Below are 12,987 nucleotides of genomic sequence, written 5' to 3'. Positions count from 1 at the left end.
ATCAACAAATACAAGCATTTGTACTCTCATATTATCACACTCAGAGGCGAGAGAGAGAGAGAGTGTGTGTGTGTATGTGCTTGTGTGTGTGTGTATGTGTATGTGTGAGAGAATGCAACCATTCACATCTCTGATGAATGTTTGGAAGTGGGTTCTTCCTGCAGCAGGACTTGAAACATCCCTTTACTCTCTTAGCTCACACACAAATGCACATGATAAAGCCCCCGTTTGTTTTCTTTTCCCATTTTCCTCCAAGCCCTCACTTGCAGGGCAGATTCCGCTGGGGGGGGGCGGTGGTCTTGCTGGGGAGCTAACACAATGAGAGCAGAGGCCCCAAGGAGCCCACTGGGTCTCTGACACCTTTCTTACAATCTGGACAATATTGTTGGTCAATTCCTTATTTCAACGAATTGCTGCCTGATACAACCCATTGCCATCCTGGCTGTACATTTCAGCCAGCGCTGAAATGTACAGCCAGGAAATCTGTTTGCTGTACATACTGCACACAGTATCTGCTCTGTGCGAATGTAGAATACCACTGTGATTTTATTGGGGCAGCTGATGCATTTCATAGCATCACACAGCCCCCCTCTGACCAGCACCGCTGGACTCAGGGAGACATTGACCCCGATGTTGTTATAAACTTCTTGCATTAGCTACTCTGTTTTTTCGTTGTTATGTAACTTTATGACTGGGTTTGATGACCTCTCCATACGCACAAACTTGACCTTGTTTGGTTCCAACTCTACAGTCTGACTAAAAATACAAACACACACACATACAGACAATAAGCACAGGAAGAGGGCCTTACCCAAACAGACACGTCTCCACTGGCTTTATTTCTTAATCATGATACGTCAATATTATAGCAGTGCAAACACTTAGTATAAATTTTGTCTTAAAAAATTTTACATTCACATAAAACATCTCAATAAATACATCTTCAACAAAAGAACTTGACAAATATCTAATCATTCATCATATATCTTTGAAAAAAGACTACAATGTACAATAATAGCTAGTAATTCTTACATATAACAATTCAAACCCGTATCATACAGTATGAAAATAACTAATTCACAGAAAAAATATTTTTACATAACTGCTTTCCATTCACATTATGAACTGCTCAAATCAGGTGTATAAAAATCCTCAATTTTATCCCTTATAAACTCAAAAATGGATTCAGCCCAAGCTATTATAGAGTTCAAATCTGTTTTAAATATGATAAGAGTCCCCTTACCATGATCTCATTCAAGCTGCTGTGTCCAAATAAATCTTTCCAAAATCAACGTTTGCCATCATCTGAATTACAAAACTTGTAATGAACAGCTTAAACGGTAAAAATACAAGCATTCAACAAAGTAAATTCACAACAACTGTAGCTACACATTCAGCTGTGCTACAGCTCGACACTGAACTTTTGATATGTTTATGAAAATAGGTTGGCACATTTGAAAACCAGCTACCTTTTGTCACAACTACATCAGGAGCGCAGAGGAATCCGGCCTGATGTCTTTCTTTCCTGAAATGTCCTCAAAGAGTCCCACTGGCACACAAAGCTCATAGAGAAGACACAGGTCGAAAAGCACCTTACATTCAAGAGGACCGCTACCTTCAGCGCATGCATGAGGACAAGATTAAAATGGAGTCATTGTGTTTGCTGCTTGGACTGTGTTCATCGCTCAATAAAACATGCATATGAGAGCCACAGGCCTGCAGGCGGAGCACGCCAGACCAAACTAGAGGATAGGAATGGCTATAGTAAACTGTAAGCAGCATGCTATGCCATAAAATAAATAATTTGGATTAGTATGAGGTCAGAACAAAGGCCCGGATGTTCCTCATAAATAGCAAACATCTCTCTCAACCAAAGCAGCTTTCATAGGTTTTCATAAAAAATAGAAATTGTTCAACAGAAATTTTCAACAATAGAATTTTTTTTCTTACAAAACAAGCAGGCAAAAAAAGGTGGGTTTTTTTTCTTTGTTTCTTTTTTTTCTTTTGTCGTTTTAACGATGCAATAAAGGGGGGATATCCCACTCACACAACTCACGAAAAAAAAAAAGTTTCCTAGGACATGCTTCAGTTTCACAGAGATACAAACTTATGTGGCAAGGTATCCACACTCTCTTGGCTACATAAACTATCAGGTCAAAATATAATTGAGCTGGCTACAGCATGCAGGGGTAGTTTGGCTGAGGAAACATATGCTTTATTGCTACACTTTGACAAGGATCGAGGAAGAGTCTGGAAGTCAAGCATCATAGGGAAACGGACAACAAATACAACTGAAATGCAGCACTGGCGTCATGCACTCAAAGACACTTGGCAAAATAGTGTCCATGCCCTGGGAATCAAAGTTTTTACTCGTACCATTCTAAGGTTTATAATGAGTTGGCAAGGGCCAGTATTATACGGATGCTATTATTATAGCATCAGTAACCCAAAAAATGATGGGAGGCCCTGTTGTGGCAAGTTAAGCTCTAACTACCGTTCACAATTATATATATTTGGATTTATCACATTTCAAAATATATATCTCTTCAGTTCAATAGCTAATTGATCTCTAATGGATTGATAGCTGACCTCAAAGGCAATATAACACTGCAGTAAATTCATTCTGAGGAGTGGTCGCTAAGGCAACAGCACTGATTTGGTTGCATACTGAGGGGAGGGGCCAGTTGAAGTATATTCAAGATATGTTGTGAGAGGCTAGGGTGCTACACTATCAACTGTGCGTAGTAAAGGTTCTCAGTATTGATTTACTCCATTATACTTGTGGACACAGCGGGGAAGTCTACCCTGAAAATCTGGAGACATCCTTGGCCTTTATAGAGCAAAGTGGCTAAAACACCCTGCTGAAGGTAATAATACCCTGTGGTTTGAAACAACGAACAGGGCCCAAACATGCTGGAGGAACACAGGTTCTCCTCAGACTCAAAAGATTAGTCTTAGACACAGGCCAGGCCAAAGCCCAAGCATTCCATAAAGCGCACACAGTGATCTCTTCTCTGTCTCACAAATCAAAGAGGTGATGGTACGGAGGGAAGCAAAACTCCACAGATGGTTCAATTTTAATGAAGATCTCTTCTTCTCCCTTTCTTCTTTTATTTTCCTTCATCTTCCTCTATTTTCAATTTCTATCCCTTTGCCATCCCTTCTGCTTGCATTCTATAGCCCATTCTATAGCCCCTCCTCCCCTCTCATTTTCTCTCCGTCGAGTGCACCACAGTCACCATGGAGACCGTGTGCTTGTCAATCACACCATTGCTGTGGGGACAGAGGGCAGGTATCTGGTGGTGCTGGTGGAGGTGGTTGGCTTGGCCATACCAGGACTAGAGGTCCTGATTGTAGCATAAGTAGTCACTGTTGGGGCGGGGCTTAATCTAGTACATACATTGGTTAGGGCAAATGGGCTTGATCGGCGATCACTTTTCCTGGCTGGTTGGGTCTGCGATGACCTACTGCTTTGGCTACGCCCTTCCAAAAAGTAAGTGAGCATTTGACCTTTGCCTTTGACACTGACCTGGCCCCGGCACACAAAGTCATAATGGTCTGTGATGAGGCGATACACATCCTCTGTCACCTGGAAGTTGAAAGTATAAGTTGAAAAAAAGAGTGTTTCATGTCATGGCCAGATGTAGAACAAGGATGCTTACTGTGTGAAAAATGTAGTTCTGTACCTGTATCTTGCCCTGTACTCCAGTGCTGTCCATTCGGCTGGCTACGTTCACTGTGTTTCCCCAAATATCATACTGAGGCCTTCTGGCTCCAATCACTCCTGCCACCACTGGACCTACATTGATACCTTTAACATGAACAAAATCAGAGAGAGAGAGAAACTCAATTGTATGGTTTGTGTTAGTAACATGGAAACAAATGGAGCAGTACTAACACGTTTCCCAGTCATTTTCCCAAGCAGTTAAGCACTATATAGTGCAAAACAAGAACACTACTATATATATGCAGCTATGCTACTGTGACAAATTACTCAACTTCTGTAACACTACCATTACAGCAACCAATCAAAGACTAAACTGACATTACTGTTACCACTACAGCCCACCTCCAGGCTCTTAATTGATTTTTTGCTTGTTTTTTTGTGGATTTCCCCCCCCCCTTTTCTCCCCAATTTCACCGGTCCAATTACCCCACTCTTCCGAGCCATCGCGGTCGCTGATCCACCCCCTCTGCCAATCCGGGGTGGGCTGCAGTCGCCAGCCGCTTCTTTTCATCTGACAGTGAGGAGTTTCGCCAGGGGATGGTAGCGCATGGGAGGATCACGCTATCCCCCGCCCCCCCCCCCCCGAACAGGTGCCCTGATCGACCAGAGGAGGCACTCATATAGCGACCAGGACATATACCCACATTCGGCTTCCCACCTGCAGACAAAGCCAATTGTGTCTGTAGGGACGCCCGACCAAGCCGGAGGTAACATGGGGATTCGAACCGGCAATTGGTATTATTGACTATTGGTAGTCAACGGAATAGTCCGCTATGCTACCCGCACGCCCTCCAAATTGATTTGATCATTGTAGGAGCCTAAATGCAGTTTATTAATAAAATATAAATATTTGACTAATTAGCATGCAATGCTTTACAGTTCATATTTACAGTAATGCAATAAGTTAATTGTTTGGTTCCTTGCACTTAAAAGGTGTCAGAATAATTTAAAATGTATAAGATCTCATCTATGTTACATTTGTAGTATTTGGGAATAGGTGACTATAATTGTAGCTTCCTAGTAACTGCATGCACCTTTAATTGTCTTTTGATACTCTCGCGAGGAGAGTTGGATGAGGGCAGGTGGCGCTAAGCAAGGAGAGAGTGGAGCCACACAGTTTTTGACCTCTCGGACTCCTGTTCTTATTAACTTTTTTTTTTTTTGCCAGTCGACACTCGTTCTGTACCAAATATATCTTGTGTTGAAGTAAATAGTTAAACTTTACAGAGTGGTCCTGTGGATATTTTTTTGTTTCTGATGTGGATAAGGATGAGGGGAGTCATCAGAGCATCAAGCTAAGGCTTCATTCTTTGGAAACCTACATTGTTAGTCAAAAAACTAGCTCTGCACGGATTAATGGCATTTGGAAGGGCCAGACTCGAAACGGACCACGGAAGAAGGAAACTTTGCGCGGACATCACGGTGGTTTTAGGAAAAGAAGACAACAAACTGTAAGTCGTATCTTTCCTTGCTTTACCACGGATTGCTAATCAAAGCTAGCCTACGAGGACGACAGTGCAGCCAGTGAGTGTGCCGCGGTTTTAAACATTAAAAAAAAGGAGGGGGGAAAAAAGGGAGGGGGGGGTCGTTGTTCGGCTATGTGTGAAGCTCATTCAACGGCAATTCGACGTTTTTACTAATTAAGTGTGGAAAATTTCGCTTGTCATGAATGAACAAGACAGTGAAAAACGGATAGTAAAAATGACTGTAATAACTGTAGAGGAACACATGTCTAGACAGGTCCAGGCATGCAGGCACAAGCTATCCAAGTTAACTAGCATGGTAAAGCAAGTTCAGCAATTAATGGAAGACGATGCAAATGTCGACATTGTTAGAAATAAATTGCGTCTTGATTTTAATTGTTTGCATCAAGAATTGTTCGACCTAAATTCTGGTTTGCGACAATTTATAGCTGATGACGAATTTTTGGATAATCAAAAGAATTGGTTTAATCCTAAACAAAATCAATAAATGATTTCTTTTGGAAATGCGAGGAATGGATGAAGAGGTCATGAAACACTCTGAGCAGGCTGAAGAGTGTCATAGACGAGTAATGATCACAGATTGTAGGTCCACATCATCAAAATCAACCCCTAAATGCCCAAGTAGACCTGGATCACAATGTGGAAGTGTGTTGTTATCATCTTCCTCAGTCAGATTCAAGGCAGAGATGGAACACGCATCATTAAAGGCAAAGGCTGCAGCTTTAAGGGAGAAGTTAGCCGCAGAAGATGAAGAAGCAGATTGGCATGCACAAAAAAGATGCAGGGAGGCTCGAGAAAAACTGCGAGAGGCGAAGTTTGAGGCAGAGCAAAAAATACTAGAAGCTGCAATAAAGACTAGGAAAGGGATGCATGCAATACAGACTGCTCTTGCTGAGTCAGATGCAAAAATTGAAATTTTGTAAAAATATGAATGCACACAAGCGGACATGAGCATCGGTTGACATTGCTTAACAGGTTGGTGAAACAAAGGTGAATGCTACCTTTCAACCACCACCAGAGTATGCCTCACCTGCATCTAATGTTAAACACAACATTCAGTCAGCAATGCATCCAAGAGCCTTGCCTGCGCCGAACATGTAATTCAATGATGGACCCGTGCTTGATAGTCTATGCAAGGCCATCTCTCAGCAAGCCAATGTCAATGAGTACCTTGTGAAGAATCATAAAGCATCATTACGTCCTGATCTCACAATTCCAACATTCGAGTTTGACCCAGTTGAATATAAATCCTTTATCAGATCTATTGAACATGGAGTTGAAGGCCGCACTCATGACAATCGTGATCGCCTACCATTTCTGCTGCAATACACAAGTTGACAACCACATGAATTGGTTAAGAACTGCATCCACATGGAACCCTCAGCAGGTTATGTTAAAGCAAAACAAATGCTATGAGTTTTTTGGCGATGACTAAAGGGTTGCAGAAGCCTACATAAAGGAGGCTTTGGATTGGCAGACAATCAAGCCAGAAGATGGCGCTGCGCTACAGTCATTCGCATTATTCCTCACAGGCTGCTCCAACACAATAACAGATATTAGCTACATGGAAGACTTGGACAATACAGCTAACATAAAGGCACTGGCTAACAAGTTGCCGTACAAACTCAAAGAAACTTGGAGAAAGTCTGCCTGTGACTTACAAGAAAAAAAACAAAGAAAAGAGTGAAGATCAAGGACTTTGTCGACTTTGTCAACAAGCAAGTTAGGTATATATTACACCTGCTCAATGGAACAATAAAAGAAACCACCACAAGCATGAGAGACCCAGTGTGACAGAAACCAAAATCACAATATGCAGAGACACGCAAACCAAAGAAAGTATTCACAACAGCCGTTGCCCCCCCCCCCCAGAACCGAAAACAAAGTCAAGACAGAAAATGACAAACAAACAACACGAAAAATACCAACAGTGGATGCAAACAGCAAGCCTTGTGTTTATTGCAAAGGGGAGCAACACAGCCTCACAGTTTGCAGAAAACTCAAGAGCAAGCCACACAAAGAAAAGACTGTCTTCATGAGAAGCAAAGGTCTGTGTTTTGCATGTTTGAAACACGGTCACATGAGTAGCAGCTGCAAAGAGAAAGTTCAATGTCAAGAATGCTCTCCACTGCATCCCACACTGCTGCACATGAACACTAAAGACTCGAGAGAAGAAACAGCAAAAGAAAGTTATGAACAACAAGCTGTATCAAGTGCCCTTGTACAATTGACGGAAACTTTTGGTGTCACTGGGGCTGGTAAGGAAGATTGTGCTCTTTTAATCATTCCAGTGCATGTCAAGGCACAAAAGGGAAGCAAGGTAGTGACAACATATGCATTTTTCGACTCAGGTGGCTCAGCTACTTTCGCTACAGAGTCACTGTTAAACCAACTTAGTGTGAATGGACGCAAAACAAGTATTTTGTTGTCAACAATGGGAAATGAATCAGTCGTGAACACTTGCATTGTGACTGGACTGGAAATCAGCAGGCTGGATGGAAACCAGTTTATCAAACTTACAGATGTGTTTTTACAGACAACCATCACTGTAACCAAAGATAATATTTCCCACCAAGAGGATGTTAACAGTTGGCCTCACCTAAAGGAGGTGAAACATCCCACTATCCAAGCAGAGGTTGGATTACTCATAGGAGCAAATGTTCCCAAGGCAATGGAGGCTCTATAAGTGGTCAGCAGCATGGATGGTGGACCATATGCCGTGAGAACAATATTAGGCTGGACGATAAATGGACCACTCAGAGGTGGAAGCGATATAATGGAAACAAGCAAATTGACAGAAGTCACTGCCAATCGAATCTCAGTAGCGAAGCTAGAAGAGCTCTGGCAACTGCAGCAGGACTTTCCGGATGCTGGACAAAATGAGGACATCAAAATGTCCAAGGATGATCACCAGTTTATTAACATGGTGTCCCAATCCTCAAAACTTGAGGATGGTCATTACAGCGTTTGCCTTCTGGTGAGGAACAAGTAATTTTGTATGCCAAATAACAGATCAGTCGCCGAGCAACGTGCGCTGAACCTACGGAAAAGATTCTCTAGAAATGTCAAGTTTTATACAAAATATGTTGCATTCATGGACAGTACTGAACATGAGCCAACTGAGTGGCGAACATGGTATCTGCCTCACCATGGAGTCAGAAATCCAGTCAAGCAAAAACTGTGTGTTGTCTTTGACTGGGGAGCAAGCTTTCGAGGAACATCACTGAACCAACAGCTCCTGCAAGGACCAGACCTTACAAGCTCGCTAGTGAGGGTCCTCATGAGGTTCCGACAAGAGACCGTGGTGGCTATGGCCGATGTGGAGGCCATGGTCCACCAGGTCAGAGTCAGCAATGAAGACACGGATCTCTTCAGGTTTCTCTGGTGGCCTGATGGGAACTACGAGCAGGAGCTTGTTGAACACAAGATATTGGTCCACATCTTCGGGGCAACATCATCGCCAAGTGTTGCAGCCTTTGCACTTCAGAAATGTGCAACAGATTTTGGGGATGAATTTAAGTCAACTAAGTGAACTACTGATGAAGACACAGCAATTGCCGTTTGCACTGACTCGAGGAGCATGTTGGTGAAAGGTGGATTTCAACAAACAAAATAGTTGAGCAACAGCCAGAAGTTGCTCAACTCAATTCCCAAAGAGGAAAGAGCACAAGGGTTTCAAGATGTGGACTTGAATGAAGACAACTTGCCGATGGAGAGAGCACTGGGAATCCAGTAGTGTGCCGAATCAGATCAGTTCAAATTCAAGCTCAATCTCAAAGATAGACCACACACCAGGAGAGGCCTGCTTTCCCTGGTCGGTTTCTTGCTCCAGTAGTGCTGCCCACCAAAAGAATCCTGCAAGATTTATGCCGGCAGAAATATAGTTGGGACGAAGACCTGCCAGACAAAGTCATAAACAGCAGGCCCATTACAAAGTCATCTTCAGACCTCAGTGATTTAGAGGCCTTAATACCCAACCATCTGGTGTTACGCAAGGTCAAGCCCGAGCTACCACCAGGAGTAGTCAACAAGGTTGACCAGTATGCTAACCGCAGGTGGAGGCAAGTCCAGTAACTTGCAGATGTCTTCTGGAAACGCTGGTGCAAATAATACCTTCCGCAGCTCCAAGAAGTTCAACTATGGTCCATGCCTGGAAGAAACTTCCATGTCGGTGACGTGGTGCCGATTGTGGATGAGACATCACCCAGAAATTCATGGCCACTTGGAAGAATTGTGGAGACTTTTCCTGACAAGAAAGGAAGGCCTTGTTCGTCAAGTGAAAGTTTAGACCAAGACCAATTAACTTTGTCGCCCAGTAATGAAGCTATGTCTTCTTCAAGAATCTGATGATAATTGATGAGCTGTTCTGAAGCCAAGTCCTCATTTGGAACGTGGTGAAGAAAGAGGAGAAGATTTCCTTAGATAGTTGGACTTTAACAAAGTAACTTAGCACGTAGGCTCCTTTAATTTAAGTTTTTTGGTTTTTCTTTGAGTAATTGTTTCAAAGACATTGATAACAATTAGGGGTAATGTCAGAGCCTAAATGCAGTTTACTGATAGAATATAAGATATAAATATTTGACTAATTAGCATGCAATGATTTACAGTTCATATTTACTGTAATGCAATAAGTTAATTGTTTGATTCCTTGCACTTAAAAGGTGTTTGAATACTTTAAAATGTATAAGATCTTATTTATGTTAAATTTGTAATATTTGGGAATAGGTGACTATAATTGTTGCTTCCTAGTAACTGCATGCACCTTTAATTGTCTTTTGATACTATCGCGAGGAGAGCTGGACGAGGGCGGGTGGAGTTAGGCAAGGAGAGAGTGGATCTACATAGTTTATTGACCTCTTGGGCTCCTGTTCTTATTAACTTTTTTTTTTTTTGCTAATTGACAATCATTCTGTACCAAATATATGTTGTGTTGAAGTAAACAGTTAAACTTTACAGAGTGGTCCTGTGGATTTTTTTTTTTCTGATGTGGATAAGGACGAGGGGAGTCATTAGAGCATCAAGCTAAGGCTTCGTTCTTTGGAAACCTACAATCATAATTAATTGTCACCCTTATCAGTTGACATGACAGCTATTAAGGCAGCTTAGATGAACTGATCCCATTCTACAACAATTCCGTTTCCTCACAGGGATTACCATATTTAAAGAGAGTGGACCCCAACATGGTGCACAACTCTAAAACTTGCCAATGCCAACTCAATTCTTCAGAAAGTCCAGATGAGTTGTGTTTCTGCAGAATGTATCTGGCCAAGCACACAAGCATACATGTAGAACCACAGTTTGTAGACAGGATGGCACCGTGTACACCAGGCTATGCTGTGATTAAACAAGTCTCCCTGTCACAGGCTCCCCACAGGATACCCAACACAATGGAGCCCAGAACCTCAGGTCTCACCGTGACGACCTTCCTGCAGAAACACTGTTTTTGTGATGCGTTTCCTACTATACAACTTTACCAAATTTACCGGCAATGAGCAGTGATGGACAGCTGGTTAGTGTCTTGTGCCATATAGGTCAGACACCCACGCACTTGTCTGTATGTGTGTGTGTACATGTGTGTATGTTCACTCACCTACTCTCAAGACAAAGTCGTTGTAAGACTGATAGTTGATGGCATCCAGGACATCAAACATCTCAATGGCAAAATCTGACACTGTGCATAAGTGTGAGGTGATGGACTTCTTAGCCTAGAAATTACATGCCCACACATAAAAAGAAACACACAAAACATATGAATGCACACACGCAGAAAGATAAACACGCACTCTTACTCAAAAGGTAGGAGATGATGTTGGCCTCTCTTTCTGTTCCACCATCAGGTCTCATTCCTTTTCCCATGAGTATGGGTATTATTATTTAAGAAAACTATAAAATAGTGCATACCAACAGTTTCCTGAAGTCACTTCAGCCCCCAGACTGGCTGTTTGCATTAAGTTTGCCTAAGTTTCAAAAAGGGCTCTTTTGTTTGTCAGCTTTGCAGGATTTAAAGAAACTTTATGAATGCAAAATATCTTGACGCCACAGCGGCCGGTAATCCCTCACCAAGGATTTGCGGAGTAAAACATGATGGCTCTCTAAATATAAACCCCCAGAAAAAGACCTATCTGGGAATGCTAGGCCTCTGAAAAGGCTGTGTGCATTCAAAACATAAGTAAAAGTGACTAAAACACTAACACATAAACACACACACACACACACACACACACACACACACACACACACACAGATTAAATATAGCTATTGCATGTGTACCTTGGAGCCAGCTGTAGGAACCAGCCCTACTGCAGCCATGTATGTACTGCCAATGGTCTTAATTTTCTCTATGTCCCTGTAGCACTCTTTATCCATCAGCTAGAGAGGGGAGATGAATAGACACACAAATCTAAATGGTTAGCTTAGGTTATTTGCTTAGTGACTTAAAAAAGCAATACCATTACTGCTATATATTTTATTTATGTTCGTAAAATCAGGTAAAATATCTAAAGTATTCAGAATATGCTAGTGAATGGAAACACTCATTGATTTCTTTTGCTGAATTCGATATTAGACAGTGCCTAAGTTATCTTACAGAGATTCAATTTTTCAAGTATATACAAGAGCGCCGCACATCAGATCGAAAATAATTTGTCCTCAACCCTCAGTCAAGGCCACATTTCACTCTTTGACACTGGCATTGTGAAGGATGTGCTCTACTCCATTAGTCAATACATATACAAACTGAGAAAAGTAATGATAAGGTAGAGCAGCTGGATAACAAGTAACTTAAATCAATTACTCCCGATTCAGTAGTGTTCACTCACCTCATCAAAGTCAGCAATGATCTCATTTAGCAGCCTAAGACACTCCACTCCCATGTTGTTCCCATCCAGTTCAATGTAGAAGTCATTGAAGTTTGCGATAGAGGCAAAAAGCACTCCAACCTGAGCATATGACTGGTAGTACAGGTCCTAGATGGAAGACAAGTTAGTTAGAGCAGCTAAGGCGAACCTGACAAGACCTGGCTTATTGAAACGGTCTGTTATAAAGCCGTTCACCAGACCTTGGTAACATTTAGAAGAAATGCCACAGCACCATGTTGAAATAATATAGCTCATCTGGGCAATTGCACAAAAGTGTTCATGATTTGAATATTCCTGGATTACCTATTGACTTAAACAGGCCATCAACAGAAAGCATCAAAAAGAAAATTTGATTGCATGTAAATCTTCAGGATTGCAGCTTTATATCCTTAAAAATGTTGATGTTTGGGCAAAGACTTTCACCGAAATGAGGTAGAAATAGATAGACTACGGAATTGCTTGTGCACATACTGTCCACTATATTGCAAAAAGGATCTCTGAAAGGGCCTTCACACTGGAGCAGAAAAATTATAAATTTGAAATCCACGCACCAAAGCAGCACTGAAGTGTGATATGAATACAATGTTTGCTGGTGACCTTTAGCCCAGCGGAAAGAAAGAAAGGCCATTCTATGTATTCTAGCTCTGAGGGGGTCACCAAATGTGCCGGGAAAAACACTTCCTGCCTCTAGTGTTTACAAAACAAGCCTGTCCTCACGAGGGGCTACACATTTCCTGATTTGCAGACTGCAGATGTTTGATTGCATCACTTCCTGAAGAAAGGGAGAGTACAGGTGAAGGAACAGGGATCACTGGAGGCAATGTCCATCAGTCACCAGGCGCAGACACACAGAGCTGGGACTTGAGCCAACAGTCAGGGAAACAGCAAAACTGTCCTAAACCTACAGGATTACTTCCCT

General features: G+C 42.1%; 1 protein-coding gene across 2 annotated transcripts in view; it reads right to left on the bottom strand.

Moving 5' to 3' along the window:
- Positions 1-816: 816 nt before the first annotated feature.
- The window catches only part of adcy1a (adenylate cyclase 1a), a 53,204-nt gene continuing 41,033 nt past the window's right edge, over positions 817-12,987 (bottom strand). For both annotated transcript variants that reach the window (XM_056277147.1, XM_056277148.1), the window contains exons 16-20: positions 12,030-12,176; positions 11,482-11,580; positions 10,802-10,916; positions 3,687-3,811; positions 817-3,589 (exon numbers count right to left, since the gene is read on the bottom strand). In XM_056277147.1, the coding sequence (XP_056133122.1) occupies positions 3,263-3,589; positions 3,687-3,811; positions 10,802-10,916; positions 11,482-11,580; positions 12,030-12,176 (813 nt within the window). In that variant the 3' untranslated portion in view covers positions 817-3,262. The remainder of the gene's footprint in view (positions 3,590-3,686; positions 3,812-10,801; positions 10,917-11,481; positions 11,581-12,029; positions 12,177-12,987) is intronic.

This window comes from Lampris incognitus, chromosome 3 (genome assembly GCF_029633865.1).
Source record: "Lampris incognitus isolate fLamInc1 chromosome 3, fLamInc1.hap2, whole genome shotgun sequence".
In the NCBI taxonomy this organism is placed as follows: Eukaryota; Metazoa; Chordata; class Actinopteri; order Lampriformes; family Lampridae; genus Lampris; species Lampris incognitus.
Note: the sequence above shows the minus strand (reverse complement) of the source record. Positions and strands in the feature narration are given on the sequence as shown.